The 18,655-nt window shown below is 44.0% G+C and overlaps 1 protein-coding gene across 3 annotated transcripts in view; it reads right to left on the bottom strand.

Annotated features, from left to right (window-relative positions):
• The window catches only part of kansl3 (KAT8 regulatory NSL complex subunit 3), an 80,755-nt gene that overhangs the window by 18,352 nt on the left and 43,748 nt on the right, over positions 1-18,655 (bottom strand). For 2 of the 3 annotated variants that reach the window (XM_087984173.1, XM_087984175.1), the window contains exons 13-16: positions 13,186-13,387; positions 11,472-11,549; positions 2,748-2,936; positions 1,757-1,841 (exon numbers count right to left, since the gene is read on the bottom strand). In XM_087984173.1, the coding sequence (XP_087840299.1) occupies positions 1,757-1,841; positions 2,748-2,936; positions 11,472-11,549; positions 13,186-13,387 (554 nt within the window). The remainder of the gene's footprint in view (positions 1-1,756; positions 1,842-2,747; positions 2,937-11,471; positions 11,550-13,185; positions 13,388-18,655) is intronic. The other variant, XM_087984174.1, reaches the window with a different exon arrangement.

Below are 18,655 nucleotides of genomic sequence, written 5' to 3' on the forward strand. Positions count from 1 at the left end.
TCTGTTCTCATTGCAAAGAAGAAGGCTAAGAGGGGATTTGACAGAGACATACAAGCTGATCAGAAGATTAGATAGGGTAGACAGTGAAAGTTTTTTTCCTAGGATGATGACCTCAGCTTGTACGAGAGGGCATAACTACAAATTATGGGGTGATAGATTTAAGACAGATGTCAGAGGCAGGTTCTTTACGCAGAGAGTGGCAAGGGCGTGGAATGTCCTGCCTGCCAATGTAGTCAACTCAGCCACATTAAGGAGATTTAAACAATCCTTAGATAAGCACATGGATGATGATGGGATAGTGTAGGGGGACGAGCTGAGAATAGTTCACAGGTCGGTGCAACATCGAGGGCCAAAGGGCCTGTTCTGCGCTGTATTGTTCTATGTTCTACGTCCTATAACACCCGACTCTTTGATTCCTGTTGCAATTTACCAATAGCTTACCGAGGTTTCAAAAACAGTTTTGTAGAAAACATGGCATACACTGACCTCCAAAAGGCATTTGGCAAAGTGCCACAACACAAGTTTGTCAGCAAAGTTAGAGCACTCAAAATAAAAGCTACTAGAGCAACATAGATACAATAGTCTCTGGATCAGTGGTGCTGGAAGAGCACAGCAATTCAGGCAGCATCCGAGGATTGCTGTGCTCTTCCAGCACCACTGATCCAGAATCTGGTTTCCAGCATCTGCAGTCATTGTTTTTACCTCTTTTTACCTTTTTACCTAGATACAATAGTGCTGAGTGACAAGAAACAGACAGCAGTAGTGAATGCTTGCATTTTAGACTGGAGGGAGGGATGCCTTGGAGATTAATGTGGAAAGGACCCATGCCTTTCCTGATATAGTTTAATGATCTAGACCTGGTGTGCAGGGGAACATTTCTGAACAACACAAAACTTATAAGTCTTGTGAACTATAAGCAGGATAGTTCAGAACTTGAAAAGGACATCAACCAGTTAATAGAATGCGAGGACAGGTGGCAAGGGAAATTTCATGGAGAGAACGTGAAGCGAGATACAATCCTATAAAAGAGGGATAATATCAAACAAAGGGTATAACTCTAAACAGGATTACGAGCTGGGCACCTGTGGTGATTTGTGCACGAAAGTGACAGGGGAAGATAAGAAGGAAATTACGATAAATTTGTGTAAACATTGGTTCTGCCTCAACTGGGAGATCAACCATAATTCAAGGAGGTGGTGAAAGGTTTATTTGGAGGTATGGGAGTGGAGGTATGCCCGAAACGTCGATTCTCCTGTTCCTTGGATGCTGCCTGACCTGCTGCGCTTTTCTGGCAACACATTTTCAGCAGTGGAAAACGATGGTCAAAACATTTCCAGGGAGGAAGGATTTCAATTATCTTAACACGAGAGAGCTGGGCATGTTCGCTTGGGCAAGAGATCCGATATTAGTTTTCATAATAATGAGGTGCATAGACAAAGTGCATGGGAGAAATTGTTCCAGGTACTGGGACATAGGTCATATCACAGCCAGGAGGAAAGTGCAGAGAGATTGAACAAGTAATGAATGGACAACTGGCATAGTTTCTGCATTCTCGAGTAGCAACTGCTTTGTACTGAGAGAGCTCAAAGAGAGTCAAAATTCCAAAGTACCTGAACAGCAGCTCCATTCTGATTTCACCACCTTGCACAACCTGTGTCAGTAAAACTGGTCAGTGATAAAACAATTGGCCCAATGCTCTGCCGGTAGATTTCTTGAACAGTATTACACCATGTGAAACATGCGAGACAGCACTCACCTCGGACCTGTGACAGTTCCAGCCGGTTCCTTGCTACTAGATCCTGGCTGGCTCAATGACAACGTTAAAGGTTTTCCTGCCCCACCTGTTAGCGAGGAAAAATAAATCAAATGTCTCGATCAGCTTGAAAGTGCTGAGTCAAGACTCTTCATGGTCAGAGAGCATTGCGGCTTCACTTTGGCTAAATCCCATTCTCTGGTATGCAAACGCAACTGATCCCAGAGCTAGCGTGGAATCATCCCTTGCCCCATTTCCTTCCTGTTGCAGGATTTTCCTCCAAGACCACTCCCTTCAGCTTCTGAAGCCCCAGTTCAGTGACACAACCTCTACCCCACCCTACCAGCATCGCCCTGGACCCAATTCTCTCCATCATCCCTTGTTGGAATATCAGAGCAGCATCTAACCTTCAAAGATCCTGGGAATACAATCTGGGCCCTGGTCCTCAGAAAACATTAGAGCTTTACAAAGGAAAAGAGAAGGTGGACCCACAAAGTAAAATGCTACAGATCATGGAAAAGAACCAGCAAGACCAATTCCTGAGGATGCTCAGCGCTACCGTGAAGCATCTGTATGAAGACTGAGAGACTTAATGGCCAAATCTTGAGAACAGGAACACTATCAGACTGCACCTCTTTCTCTCTTTGTTGCCCTACGCTTATTCCCCGAAATTTCTAGGCCATGCTGAATCCTTGTCATATAGGACAGTCAGGAAAAAGTAAGGCATACCCTTCTGTTATAGCAATTACTGCTCTGATATTCCAAAAGGGATGGAGGAGACTCAGATCCAGGGTGGTGCTGTGGGGAGGGGAGGAAGTTGGGTCACTCAGCCGAGGCTTCAGATTCTGAAGGGAGTGGTCTTGGAGGAAGATCCTGCAACAGAAAGGAAATGGGACAAGGGCTGATTCCACGCTAGCTCTGGGACTAGTTGCTTTTCCTGTTCCTTGAGGCACTGAATCACAGAATGGAGCCCAACAGCAAGCTATCCACTTACCTTCCTTGGCACCTGTGAAAGGCATGGTGGTAGCTGATGGCTCTCCTTGCGAAAGTATGGTCACTTTAATTTTGGCTCTTTTTGCTGGCTTGGAGACCACTTGAGTTGGGCTCGATGGCTGCCGTCTTTTCAGTTGGCTCTTTACGTCCTCCGGCTCTGCCAGCTCTTGCTGCTCCGAGGACAGTGGAACTGAAATTCAGCAAAGTGCAATGTAACCGGTAGAGCAGTGCAGGAAAGGAGCAAGAAAAGTTGCAGTCACTTTAAACTCTAGTCTCATTTCACAAGTCAATGCCAGGCAGCTTCCACCAGGCAGCAGTGGGACAAATGCTTTAGGCTGACACAATATGCAGCACTGGGCAAGTGCCTCATTCTCAGGAAAAGAGATGATTAAATCAAGGCCCCTAATGTTCTCCTGGGTGGATGTTTAAAAATCCCATTTTAGTGAACTGAAAACAAACAAGGAGTTCTCCTTTTTGCCAAGGCTTGATAAGCTCAATGTTGAGAGGTTCTGTGCCCTGGCTGGAAAAAAGTCAAAGTAGCAGTCACAGGGTAGCAAGTTAAGGGGGTCGACTATTTTAATAAGAAGCAATAATTTCCTCACTCAGGAAGTTTCAAAACTTTGGAATTCTCGAACCGAGGCAGCTATAGGTGCTCTGGGGTTGATCATATTCAAGGCTCTGAATCAAGAATTGGAAAACGTTTGAAACAGGCACCATGGGCCAAATAACCTCTTTCTATTCTATAAACTGTATAACTCTAACTTCCAGCTTCCAACATGAGCAGCTGAACAAAAGGCCAGAGATAGGTAACAGAGGGTGGGCTCTGAACTCTTGGAATATGGGAACTGGTTTCGGTGAGATGGAACTCATACAGTTAGAATCACCTCAGCAAAGCCAGTCCAATATCACTCTGTAAAGAGCTGCTCATGCTTTCGGGGAGGTGATGGGCAACTAAAAGTGAATTCACAAGGGAGAGAAGTCAGAAAACCCAGAAGCAAGCTTGGAAGGTCCAGTGCAACTGTGGAAGTCACCAACATACGCAGTGACCGGAGCAGACAATGTCAGTACATTTAAGGGAAACTGGACAACATCTGAGGGAGAAAGGAATACATGGTTAAAATGACAAATTGGAAGGTGACAAGATGGAGGAAGCTTGAGTCCTTGCATCTGAAACTTACCTTAAAGATCATAAACAAGTTGCACTTTGAAAATGCTCTAAGAGCTTGGCTGTGTTAAAAAAACACCCGTTACTCTGAGTGGGGAATCTTCGCATTCTCTAACCAAGAGAACTCTGGACAGCCAGTCTCAAGACAGAAATGCACAGAGCTTTGGTGGATGAAGAAACGGAGGGATTCATAGATCAGGAGGGAAAATGGAATAACGTGTCCAAGTTCAGCCATAATTGTACTGAGTGGAGGAGCAGTTTCAAGGAGCTGTACTCTTGCTCCAATTTCTCAAGTTGCTACATTAAAGTTAAGATCTGTCCTTCTGTACCGACAAGATTCTTTCTGTTCTAGATTAACTTTAAACTTGAGATAAATAAATTTTTCTTAAGCAAAGATATTAAGGGATACTGGCCAAAGGCAGGTACATGGAATTAGGCCACAGATCAATCATTATCTCATTGAATGGCAGATCAGGATCGAGAGGCTAAAAGATATACACCTGATCCTACCGGTGTCCATGGAATAAAATGGTCAGCTTCAATCACTGATATGTACCCAAGTAGATGACCCCAGCTTTAAAGCACAGAGTCTCCATAAGGAAGAGAAACTATTGAGGACTGCAGGCATTCACAGATTCACATGGTCAAACAGTCCAACATTCAGTGCCTACCAGTCACACCCTCAGTTTCTTCCATACTGTGCGTCCATGCATTTAAGCATGTGGATCTTCAGGTTATTCGAAACAGCTGCAAATGTGTACAGACTCATATTGACCTGCACAGGAACTTCCAGATTCTTCGAGGTCACCTTACATGTTTCTGAACTTGAGAGTTCATGTTCCTAATCTACTCAATTTCTGTCATTGCTGGAATCAGGTTAGTCAACTTCTGTTGCACCACGTTGAAGTGCATAATTCCTGGTGGCTGGCGGCAGCATTTCACACAACATTCCACTTGCAGTCACATGATGGCTCAACTCAGTGGAGCGAGGCTTCCTTACCTGTACACTCCAAGCAGCTTGTAATGAAGGCCCACGTACTATTTCATAGAATCCCGACAGTGTAGAAGCAGCGCATTTAGCCCATCAAGTACACCCCAACCCTCTGAAGAAAATGCCATCCAGTGTCATCACGTCGCCGTCCGATCCCTACAACCCCGCATTTCCCATGGCCAATCCACCCAACCTGCACATGTTTGAACTGAGGAAGGAAACAGAAGCACCCAGAGGAAACCTATGCAGACACAGGAAAAATGTGCAAACTCCACATGTGGAGTCATGAATCAGATGTACAGCATGGAAACAGACCCTTCAGCCCAACCTGTCCATGCCGACCAAATATCCTAAATTAATCTAGTCCCATTTGCCAGCACTTGGTCCATATCCCTCTAAACCATTCCTATTCATGTACCCAGCCAGATGCCAGTTAAATGTTGCAATTGTACCAGTCTCTACCACTTCCACTGGTAGCTCATTCCATACACGCACCACCCTGTGTGTAAAAGTTGCCCCTTAGGTCCCTTTTAAATCTTTCCCCTCTCACCCTAAACCTCTGCCCTCCAGTTCTGGACTCACCCACCCCAGGGAAAAGACCTTATCTGTTTACCCTAACCACGCCCCTCTTGATTTTATAAACCTCTGCAAAATTACCCCTCAGCCTCCAATGCTCCATGGAAAACTGCCCTATTCAGCATCTCCAGAAAGCTCAAACCCTCCAACCCTGGGAACATTCTTGCAAGGGTTCAGAAAAGATTTCCAAGTTTCACAACATCCTTCCTACAGGAGTGAGACCAAAATTGCATGCAACATTCCAAAAGTGGCCTAACCAATGTCCTGTACAGCCATAACATGACCTCCCAAATCCTATTCTCAATGCTCTGATTATAAAAAAGGAAAGGGTGCTGTGAGGAAGCAGTGTTAATCAGTGAGCCACCCTGATTCACCCATCTCATTCACTTTCCAAATTGCTTGCTGCACCAACATTTCAAGCTTGTGTTTTTGTACAAGAGACTAAATCCCTCAGAGAAACAATATTTGTATTTCCCCAACAATTAGAACAATATTCAGACTTTCTGTTCTTCCAACCAAATCAAGTTACCTTATTTGAGTTTCTTGTACAAAGACGACATGATATAAATTTAACGTTTTGGTCAAAACATGCAAAGGGATATGAAGAAAAATATTATACTCCACTGGTGTTAACAATCTAGAACCTGCTGCCTGTGAGGACAGTGTAAGTGGAAAATCAATTATGTCAAAAGAAAAGTGGATTAGCACTTGACATAAACAAACTTACAAGATAAGGGGGAAGACAATGGAAGAAAGGAGCTGTCCAGAGAAACCCAACTGGCCTCCTTGTGTGCCTTCATGAAATTGTCCCCACATTATAATACATGTGCAACCTTGCCAATTCACTGCTCCAAATTTATACGCTCAATAAATTCGCAAGATTTACAATGCATTCCATACATCAACAGATATTGTTCTCGATATCATCAGACTCAGTATACAAGAATGCAATCTGTTTCCTGCTTGGCTACAAATTCCACAATAATGAACATCTAAATCGCCAACATTTTGACTGTGCGTAATATGCTGATCATAAGTCTGTAAGTTAGGTTGCTAAACTTAAGGTTCGTTTTCAGATGTTTCGTCACCATATTAGGTAAATCATCATAAGGTGGTTGATGTCATTTCTGGTTTTTTTAAGGGAAGGTAGACAGGATCAAAGTCCGTGTGTTTATTGAAGGAGTTCTAGTTAGAATGTCCTGCTTCTAAGAATTCTCATGCGTGTCTTTGTTTTGCCTGTCCTAGGATGTGTGCATTGTCCCAGTCGAAATGGTGTCCTTCTTTGTCTGTATGTATGGAAACTAGTGATAGTGGGTTTGTCTTTCGATGGCCAGTTGGTGTTCATGTATCCTGGTGGCAAGTTTCCTAATAGTTTATCCGATGTAGTGTTTTTTTTTGTACAGTTCTTGCATTGTATCTTGTAAATGACATTAGTTTTGCTTGACAACAATGCCTCACAGTTCCTTTGTCCAGATCATTAATATATAATCCTAATTCGCTGAATATCCTGGAGCAGCAGCCTTATCTCCATTTGTTGGACATTCGCTTAACTCCTGTTATTTTTTCCATTTTGATTTCTTTTAAACTGACAACCATGGCATGCATACACGCATTCACACACACACACACACACGTTAAAACAGCTTTTGACACCAAGACATGTTCATAAATATTTGGGCAGATGAAGGCTTTCTCAAAAAGGCATGATGCAAGAAATATCCTTTAAGATAGGAAAGGAAGGCATATTTGTGCAGAAAGGGGAAAAATTACACAGCTTCAGCCATCAAAAAGCAAAAATTAAACTCAGAGTTGCACAAGAAGTTGGAATGAGTGGAGTACAAATAGTACAGTTTTAGGGCAGCAGATGACAAAAATTAGAGTGTCAAAGCCACAGAGGAACTGAAAATAATAATGAAGTTTTAAAACCGAAGCGCTGCTTAACTGATAGTCAATGCAGATCGTCAGCTAGCAAAAAGGTGAAAGATGACTGGGATTCAATGCAAAGTGGGATACCAGCACGTCATTTTTGGATGTTTTCACGTCAGAGTTGGGATGCTGGGCAGTTAACAAGGAATTGGGAGTAAACAAGCCAAGAGAAGACACGGATGTCAGTTTTAGCAGCAGATGGGAAGAATAACAGGAAGGCAGAGTATTGGGTCAATGGAAAAATTCTTGGTCGTGTGAATGTGCAGAGGGATCTTGAAGTCCATGTACATAGATCCCTGAAAGTTGCCACTAAGGTTGATAGTGCTGTTAAGGAGGCATATGACACATTACATTTCATTGGTAGAGGGATTGAGTTCCACAGCTGCAATGTCATGCTGCAACTATGCAAAACACTAGTACGGCCACACTTGGAATATTGTGCACAGTTCTGGTCGCCATATTTCGGGAAGGACGTGGAAGCATTGGAAAAGGTGCAGAGGAGATTTACCAGGATGTTATCTGGTCTGGAGGGAAGGTCTTATGAAGAAAGGCTGAGAGACTTGGGTCTGTTCTCATTGGAAAGAAGGCGGCTAAGAGGGGATTTGATACAGACATACAAGCTGATCAGAGGATTAGATAGAGTAGACAATGAAAGTCTTTTTCCTTGGATGATGACATCAGCTTGTACGAGGGGGCATAATGACAAATTGAGGGGTAATAGATTTAAGACAGATGCCAGAGGCAGGTTCTTTACGCAGAGAGTGGTAAGAGAGTACCAGCCAATGTATTTAACTTGGCCACGTTAGGGAGATTTAAACAATCCTTGGATAAGCACATGGACGATGATGGGATAGTGTAGGGGAATGAGCTTAGAATGATTCACAGTTCGGCGCAACATCGAGGGCCAAAGGGCCTGTTCTGTGCTGTATCGTTCTATGCTTAAAAACGTGTTGCTCGAAAAGCGCAGCAGGTCAGGCAGCATCAAAGAAACAGGAGAATTTATGTTTCGGGCATAAGCCCTTCTTCAGGAAACTGAAGAAGCCTTCCTGAAGAAGGGCTTATGCCCGAAATGTCGATTTTCCTGTTCCTTTGATGCTGCCTGACCTACTGCGCTTTTCCAGCAACACATTTTTAAGCTCTGATCTCCAGCATCTGCAGTCCTCACTTTCTCCCTGTATTGTTCTGTGTTCTATTAAACGCACAGGTAGAGGTAGAACTGGGATATGTTCCCTGAATCGAATCTTGGTGACCTTACACTGCTGTCTCATCATTTGTGACAATGCTTGAGAACACTCTCAATCAATCTCAGATGGGTGCTTGGGAGAACATTACAGACGATGGCTGGGGGGAGGAGTTTACACAGGAATCATAAGTCCATAAGATACAGGAGCAAAATTAGGACATTCGGCCCACTGAGTCTATTCTGACATTGTTGTTTCTCTCTCCCCCATTTTCTTGCCTTCTCCCTGGAACCTCTGATCTATCAATCAAGAATCTCTCTGTTTTGACTACATTCAGTGGCTTGGCCTCCACAAACTTCCATGGCAATGAGTGGCACGGATGAACCATCCCCTGGCTGAAGCAATTCCACAACTCAGTTTTATGGGTCATCACTTCACTCTGAAGCCATACCCTCATGTCCTAGTCTCTTGTATTACATTTTCTCCATGTCCACTCTATCCAGGTCTCTCAGTTCTCTTTAAATGCGATCCACCACATCCTTCTAAATTCTATGAAGTACAGATTCAGAGTCTTCAACCACTCCTCAAATGATCAGCCCTTCATCCCTGCGATCATTCTTGTAATCAATGATTCCTGTGATCATTCTACGGACCCCCTCCAAGGTCAGCACATCCTTCCTTAGATAAAGGGACCAAAACTGCTCAGATTATTCCTAATCCGATCTGACCAGAATCTTACACGCTTCTGCTCTTGAATCCCAGTCCTTTTGAAATAAATGCTGATATTAAAATTGCATTCCTGTCAACTGAACATACATGTTAACTTGAAGAGAAACCTGAACGAAGACTAAGTCCCTTTATGCTTCAGATTCTCAAAGCCTTTCCCCATTTCGAAAAAAAAGGCTACTCTTCCATGCTTCCAACCACAGTACATAACCTCACACTCTCCTAAATTGTATTCCATGTGCCACTTCTTTGCTCACTCTCCTCACCTGTCAAGTTTTTCTTCAGTCTCCCTGTCTCCTCAACTCTACCTGTCCCTCTCAGCTTTGTGTCATCTGCAAACTTTGCAATGTTGCCCTCAGTTCCTTCATCCAGATCACTAATAATGTGAATTATTGACAACACTGACCTATGTGGAGCTCCACGAGTCACATGGCTGCCAATCTGAGGAAGACTCCGTGACCCCTACGCTGTCCTATCTGCCAGTCAGCCAATCCTGTATCCACACGAGTATCTTGCCCATAACACCATGGGCTCGTATCATATTTGGCAGCCTCCTGTGCAGCTCCTTCTCAAAAGCCAAATGGATCACACCCACTGGCTTGCTTTTGTATCACTTGTTCGATACCTACGCAAAGAATTCCAGCAAATTTGTCAGACATGCCCTCCCCTTGAAGCCATACGGTCTCAGCCCGATTTTACCTAACACTTCCAAGTATTCTGCAATCTCACCCCTTATAATGGACTCAAAAATCTTACCAACAACTGAGGTCAGGCCAATCTGCCTACTATTTCCCATCTTCTGCCTCCGACCCTTTTCAAACATGGGTATTACATTAGGCATTTTCCAGTTCTCAGAGACCCTCCATGACTGAAAGATCACTGCCAGTGCCTCGACAATCTCATCTATCTCCTTCAGAACCCTGGGGTGATGCCCATCTTGTCCAGGTGATCTGCCTACCTTCAGACCTTTCAGCTTCCCCAGCACCTTCTCTTTTGTCATGGCCACAACACTCACCTCTGCCCCGACTCTCTCGAAGTTCTGTTACGTTGCTGGTGTCTTCCACTGTGAACGCTGATGCAAGGTATCCATTCAGTTCCTGCACTATTTCTTGGTTCACATTACAACATCGCCAGCCTCATTTTCCAGTGGTCCAATGTTGACTTTCAACTTGCTCTTACTTTTTATCTGGAAAAGCTCTTGCAATCTTCTTTTATATTGCTCGCTACCTTCATATTTCATCCTTTCACCCCTTATAGCTTTTTGTGGTTGTCCTCATCTGGTTTTTAACAGCCTCCAATCCTCTGGCTTCCCATAAATCTTCACCACATTCTAACTTTTCTTTCTTTTAATTTCATACTATCCCTGACTTTCAGCTATGGTTGTCTTGTACTCCCTTTAGCACGTTTCTTCTGCCTTGGGATGAATTTCTGCTGTGCCTCCCAAATTCCCCCCCCCCCCCGCCAGATATTTCACCCTTGCTGCTCCACCTTCTCCCCTGTTAGGCTCCCCTTCCAATCAACTCTGGCCAGCTCCTCCCTCATCACTTTGTAGTTACCTTCACTCAACTGTAATCCCATAACATCTGACTCCAGCTTCCATATCTCAAACAGCAGGCTGAATTTTATCATATTATAATCACTGACCCCCTAGGTGTTCCCTCACCTTCATTAAGTCTGCCTCATTACACAATAAGGTAAGATCGAAGACCAACGGGTTCACTCTTTCTAGCATTTACATGTAGTTGGATGAAACTGCTGTTTACCAATGAGAACCTCAGGCAAGTAGTCTGGAGGTGCCAGTGTTGGATTGAGATGGACAAAACTAAAAAAATCACACAATGCTGCCTTGACAATTTCAAGACAGTGCAGAGGTTGGGGGGGGGGGAGCAGGGAGGTGGTCAGGAATGGTGGTGGTGGGTTCAAAGCAGTGTTCCGTGAGTCCGCATACAGAAACTGGAGTTCTCTGTCAAATCCAGCAAGTTCTCTGCTAAATTGACTTTTTCTTTCTGCAACAATGAAAATCAATGCTGCCAAATTCCAGTTCCAGCAACAAGCAAATTGTGTCGATTGAATGTGCGACACGCAACTGATGCATGGGATTCAGAATCAGTGTGTCAAGTCCTGATTTGAGCTAGGGTGCCCGAGAGGAGGCAGACTTACCAAAGACACAGGAGGAGCTGGCTGGAGTCAAATTCTTCCTCACCAGCATGTTTTGTTTCAGAAAAGCAGCAAACTGAGCTGGAATCAATCATAGGACAATTAGCAAACCACAACATCTCTAGTCCCATCTGTAAGAGTCTCAGAAATGCAAACTGATTGTTTCAAAGTTAAATTGGAGATCCAACAGACAGTAGACTGTCCAGACCAGGGACAATATTGCTGCTCAGTGGTTGGTACAGCAAAGGAACCATACAGCAAAGTTAGAAGCAAAAACGTGGGATGAGATTACAGACAGGCTGCAAAGGAATAGCGACAGCTCAACAAAGTGGTCAGCAACAAGGCAGGTGGAATACGATGCTTCAAAATATGAAGTTATCCATTTCAGAAAGGAAAACAGAAAAATCATTGCTTCATCTCCCCATGGGATGCGACTGGAAACTGACATTCAGCAAGATCTTTGTTCACAAATCACAGAACATCAACATGCAAGGTACAGCAAGCAAGTTGGATAGCAAATGATACATTCATCTTTACTGCAAAAGGATTGGAATGCAAGAATGAAGTCATCTCACTGCAATTATATAGGGATTTGGAGAGCCTACATGTTTGGCCTCTTCAATGAGTTGCTTTGGAAGGGGTGCAACAACGGTTCACTAGGTTGATTTCCCACAGTGCACAAATTATCTTGGAGGAGAGAGTGAGTAAAGTAGGAATATTGTTCCCCAGAAATTCAAAGAATCAGAGATGATCTCTTTGAAAGACATGAAGTTCTTAAGTTGCTTGACAGGACTCAGAGGTTGTGTCCCACACAGCTGGGGACTCCAGAAATGGAGTTCATGTTCTCAGAATAAGGGGTTGATAATTTAGGACTGAGACAGCAACAAATCACTGAATGGATTGAGGACCTTTCAGATTCTTGATAGTGTCAGGTGCTCAGAAATTACAAATATTCAAAACAGAGAAGGATAGGTGTTTGGACATTTCAAGAATTAGGATAAACATGGGTCAGGTCAGAAGGTGAAGCTTAGGTCAAACAACGAAACATTGAAAACAGGAGAAACATTAGGCTTTGATCCTTCAGGCCTGCTCCGCCATTCCATATGATCAAGGCTAACTATGACTTCATTGAAAGATGAAGTTGGTGCAGCGGGCTAAATAGTCTGCTCCTACTCCTAATTCCATACATTTCTTCCACTTGAAGGCTATTTAGCTCAGCAGGTCTCCACTAGATCTGTGCAAGAATTACCCAAATAAATCCAAACAATTCCTCTGAACCTGTAGGTCCGCCAGCTTTTCCCATTCATGTACTTTGCTCATTCTCTTTTTAAAAATCCTATCACTGAAGTTATTTCCTCTGTTTTTTGAGGCAACGACTTTCAAGGGGTCATGTTCACTTGTTGCATGAAAACAATCCTCAGGACCAAAATTCTCAATGGAGCAAGAGTGTCTCAGGAAGTGAGATATATTTCCAACTTGGCCTTAGTATACATTCAAGAAATCTGGGAACAGATGCCATGATGGTGTGTGGCACAGAGAGTTACACTGTGACACATTATGGACAGCCGTTACTGAAACAATGCATGCAGAGTTCAGTAACAGAGCTCCAACCCTCAGGCACACGAGGCTGCACATTCTCTCTGGAAATCCTCAGAATGTCATCAACCAACAGTTGATGCAATTGCTGCAATGCATGCCATGAAAGGGGTTGAGTTACCTTGAGCTTGTTTCTGAGTCAACACCGTGCCAGTCCGCTGCATGTGTTGTTTGAGGATCTGGGTGAACTGAGCAGAAAGGCTGGGTGACTGGCTTGCAGCAGTGGCAGTAGCTGTGATCAGGCTGGCCTTCTGGGCAGGCGACAAGGTGGAGCTCTTTGTCTTTGGACTGGAATTGGGACTGCTTGACACGCTGGAGGTGCCCTGTGAAAAAGAGGCATTGCATAAGAACATGTGAATAGATGCCATCCAGTCCATTAAGTCTGCTCCACTATTTCATATGATCACAAACGATCTGGACTTCAGCTCTGCATTCCTGTCTGTTTTTCATCATCCTAAGCCATCTTTGAGCCTGACTTCCTGCTAAGTTTAATTTCCCAAATGAAAGTATTTTATTTGATAAGTTGGAAATATCTCCAAACTGTATCCTCCAGAATACCTCTATTTAACAATATACAATGTATCCATCAAGGCTTCAGTCTGTGAGCAGAAACCACTCATATTCCCTTCTCTTTCTCATACTGCTCCTTGTAAATTATTGCATCAGGAGGGAGTTTGTGATATAGTTCATCCTGGATCTCATTGAAGAGAAAGACTTGTAGCGGAATGAACACTTCTGAGATATATTCACTGGCCTGAAGTAGGAATTGAGGCTTTCAATTTCGAGCAGCAATTCCACTATAACAACAGGAGGTAGTAAACAAATAATGCATATGTCAGAGTCTTGGCTCGGAGACTGGAGAAGAACTTCTCTGCTCCATTTTAAGTTAGTGCCATGGTAACCTCTACATATTTCTGAAATAACCTGTTCAGACATGTTATGACACACCTCTGGGGCAAGTGGATCTTGAATCCAGGACCCCTGCCTCAGAGATAGGGACACTACCACTGTGCCAAAAGAATCCTCCTTGTGAACTTCTATACACAGCAGAGAGAGCAAAGAGGGCATTAGTTAAACTTGGTACCTAAATATAGCACTTACGTCAGTGCAGCATCCTACCTTCTGAGAGAGGACCCTTTTATCCCATAACCAACTAACAAGGCCTCAGTTTAAAAATTATCTGAGCCCCCCATTCATTTCAACAGTCTCTCAGTACTAACCCTGACAGTGCGGCGCTCCCTCAGCACCGACCCTCTGACAACGTGGCGCTCCCTCAGCACTGGCTCTCCGATAGTGCAGGGTTAGGATTCTTTTGTGATTGCTCCACAGATTGGTCACAGCAGCACAAAGGCTCCAGAATTAAAATTCTAGCTTCCAGAGAACAACAACTGCATGCCCTGAAGGAACTGCCCAAAGCCTTCATTAAAGTGGTAGCTTTCAGGAAGCACTATCAAGGGGGCAAGCTGGTAGAAAAAAATCGCATGAGGCATTTCGAAAGCTGAGGGAGCTGGAGGCACAGCCATTATCTGTGGAACAATTTTCACTGAGCAAAAGGAAGCATTTGGCACATCACTCTGCACTTATCCTTAGCAGCCTTCCAAGCAAGCATTTTGACTTAATGCCATTCTCCCACCCTTTTGCTATCATCCTGCACATTATTTCTATTTAAATAACCATCCAGCACCCTCTTGAATGTCTTGCATGAATCTATCCCCATCACAGAGCCAGGGAGCACATTCCAAACCTGAACTACACAATGCATGGAACAGTTTCTTCTGATATCACTTTCGTTTCTTCCTAAATCACTTCAAATCAGTGTGCTCTCATTGCCAATTTGTTTAAGGCTGGGATTAGATGCTGTCTGTATATTGTGTGCAGATCTTTTGAAAACCTCTGGCAAACCTTGGCTTAGTCGTCATCTCTCCAAGGAGAACAGCTCCAACTTCTCCAATCTTTCTTCAGAACCGAATTTCCTAATGTCTGTAACTGCTTTCATAAAGGGAAGTCAGTTCGCTCAGACCTCCAGTTTGCAATGCAGTGTGATGCTAACAGTATGGGTTCAATTCCTGCACTGCCTGAGTTACAATGAAGCATACTCCTTCGCAACCTTTCCCCTCACCACAGTCATGGTGACCTTCAGGTTAAACCATCATCAGTTGTCTTCCTCTAATGAGAGAGCAGCCTTAGGGTCCAGCAGGACAATGACTTCACTTTTAGCTGTTCTCACTAACCTCTTCCGCAGTGTATCTAATGCATTCACATATTCCTGGAATGATGAAAATTCAGATTGCATTCAGGGTCAGAACTGGAAGAATGATGAGATCTCAAAGTTGCCAGAATGCTCAAGATTGTCAAGTCAGGAAGGGTTCTTTACATTGAAATGGAAGCCAGTGCAGGTCAGTGATCATAGAGGTAATGGATAATTGGGAAGACAATGCAGCAAACAATGCTTTACAAAAGCTTGGATTTCTGTACAGTGAAACAAGTTATTCTGGAAAGGAGGGATTAACGAGTTCTTGGTATGAAATTACTGCAAAGAAGTTAAACACGAGACTTCTTTTAATTAACTTGTGGGTATATGGACATTGCTGGCTGGCCATCATTTTATTGTCAGTCCTCAGTTGTAGTGAGCTGCTGCCTTGAACTGGTGCAGTCTACCTGCTGTGGGTTGACTCAATGTCCTCAGGGAGGGAATTTCTGGATTTTGACCAAGCGACAGTGGGGGGATTGGAGGGGAATTTGCAGGAGGTGTGACCCCATGCATCCGCTGTCCTTGTCCGTCTGGATGGAAATTGTTGTGAGCTTGGAAGGTGCTGTGTGAAGAACTCTGGTGAATTTCTGCAGTGCATCTTGTAGGTAGTACACACTGCTGCCAGTGAGTGTCAGTGGTGGATGGTGTTGACATTCTCAAGTGTTGCTGGAGCTGAATCCAATCAGGCAAATGGGTAGAATTTCATCACACTCCTGACTTGTGCCTTGCAGATAGTGGGCAAAAGTGAGGACAGCAGATGCTGAAGATCAGAGTTTAGATCAGAGTGGTGCTGCAAAAGCACAGCAGGTCAGGCAGCATCCGAGGAGAAGGAAAATCGACGTTTCGGGCAAAAGCCCTTCATCATTTCTTGCAGATAGTGGACAGGCGTCGGGGATCAAGAGGTGATATCCTCGCTGTGGTATTGCCAGCCTTTGACCTGCTCTTCGACCATAAGACATAGGAGCAGAAATTAGGCCCTCAGTCCATCGAGTCTGTTCTGCCCCATTCAATCATGGCTGACAAGTTTCTCACACCCCATTCTCCCTATGATCTCTGATCCCACTAATACTCAAGAATCTATCTACTTCCATCTTAAATATACTCAATGACCTGACCTCCACAACCTTCTGTGGCAATGAATTCCATTGATTCACCACCCTATGGCTGAAGAAGTTTCTCCTTTTCTTCATTCTAAAAGGCTGTGCCCTCAGGACCTAGTTTCTCCTACCAATGGAAACATCTTCCCAACATCCACACTGTCTGATCCATTCAATGTTCTGTAAATTTCAGTTATATCCCCTCTCATTCTTCGAAACCCCATTGAGTATAAACCCAGAGTCCTCAAATGTAACTCAGACATTAAGCTTTTCATTTCTGGGACTATTCACGTGAACCTCCTCAGAACATCCTCCCTGAGATACAGGGTCCAAAACTGCACACAATACTCCAAAATTGTCTGACCAGAGCCTTATAGAACGTCATAAGTACATTCCTGCTATTATATTCAGGTCCACTCAAAATAAATGCATTAGTGCAATCGCCTTCTTAACGACTGACTCAACCTGCAGGTTTAGCCTGAGAGACTCCTGAACTAGAACTCCCAAGTCACTTAGCACTTCAGACTTCTGAATTTTTTTCCCCATTTAGAAAATAGCCCATGCCTCTACCCTTCCTACCCAAGTGCATGATCTCACACTTTCCCACATTGTACTCCATCTGCCACTTGTTTGCTGACTCTCCTAACCTGCCCAATTCCTTCTGTAGCCTCCCCTGCTCCTCAATGCTACCTGTTCCTCTACCTATCTTTGTATCATCTGCAAACTTAGCCAGAATGCCTTCAGTTCCTTCATCGAGATTGATAATGCATAAAGTGAAAAGTTGTAGTTCCAACACTGAGCCTTGTGGAACACCACTGGTCATCGGCAGCCATCGTGAGAAGGACCCTCGTGTGTCCACTCTCTGCTTTCTGCCTAGACAATCAAGCTTCTATTCATACCAGTACCTTGCCTCTGACACCATAGGGCTTTATCTTATTTCGTAGCCTCCTGTGCAGGACCTTGCTAAAGGCCTTCTGGAAGTCCAGGTAGATAACAATCATTGGCATTCCTTGGTCTAACTTGCTCATTATTTCCTCAAAGAATTCTAACAGATTTGTCATACATGACCGCCCTTGATGAAACCATGCTGACTTGGCCTTATTTTACAATACACTTCCAAGTATTCAGAAATCTCATCCTTCACAATGGAGTCCAGGATGGTACCCACGACCAAGGTCAGGCTAATTGGTCTGTAATTTTCCATCATTTGCCTTACTCCCTTTTTAAACAGAGGGGCCACGTTAGCGATTTCCCAGCCCTCTGGGACCCTCCCTGATTCTAGTGATTCCTGAAAGATCACCACTAACGCTTCCACTACCTCTTCAGCTACTTAGAACTCTAGGGTGCAGTCCATCTAGTCCTGGTGATTTATCTACCTTCAAGCCATTCAGTTTCACTAGCACCTTCTCCTTGGTGATTGCAACTGTACGCACCTCTGGCCCCTCCCTCTTGAATTTTTGGGCAAATACTCATGAAGACTAACACAAAGTAATTATTCAGTTCCTCAGCCATTTCCATGTTCCCCACTACTATCTCTCCAGCGCCATTTTCCAGCGGCCCAATATCCACTTTTGCCTCTCTTCTGCCCTTTATATATCTAATGAAACTCTTGCAGTCTTCCTTTACATTACTGGCTAGCTTACCATCACTTTTAATCTTCTCTCTCATTTTTTTTTGTTGCCCTCTGTTGGTCTTTGTAAGCTTCCCAATCCTCTGCCCTTTGCCACATTATATGCTTTCTTTTTTGGTTTTGTACTGTCGCTGATTTCCCGATTCAGCCACGGTTGCCTCATCTTCCCTGTACCATGAATCTTTTTTTCTCAGGATGGACCTCTGCTGTGTCTCCGGAATTACTCTCAAACTCCTGGCATTGCTTTTCACGGTCTTTCCTGCTGGACCCCTCTCCCAGTCAATTCTGCCCAGCTCCTCCCTCATGTCTCTGTAGTTGCTTTTAATCAGCTGTAATACCATTGCATCCGATTCCACCTTCATCTTCTCAAATTGCAGAGTAAATTCTATCAAATTATGATCACTGCCTCCTCAGGCTTCCTTCACCTTACGCTCCCTTATCAAAGTGTGCCACATTGCACAACACTAAATCCAATATTGCATGTTCCCTACTGGGCTCCACCACAAGCTGCTCCAAAAAGCCATCTCATAGACATTCCACAAATCCCTTTTCTTGCCCACCTTGCTTTCCCAGTCCACCTGCATATTGAAATCCCCAGGATCACTATAACTTT

This window comes from Chiloscyllium plagiosum, unplaced genomic scaffold, assembly GCF_037043375.1.
Source record: "Chiloscyllium plagiosum isolate Xiang-an unplaced genomic scaffold, Cpla_swu_hap1 HiC_scaffold_48, whole genome shotgun sequence".
Taxonomy (NCBI): domain Eukaryota; kingdom Metazoa; phylum Chordata; class Chondrichthyes; order Orectolobiformes; family Hemiscylliidae; genus Chiloscyllium; species Chiloscyllium plagiosum.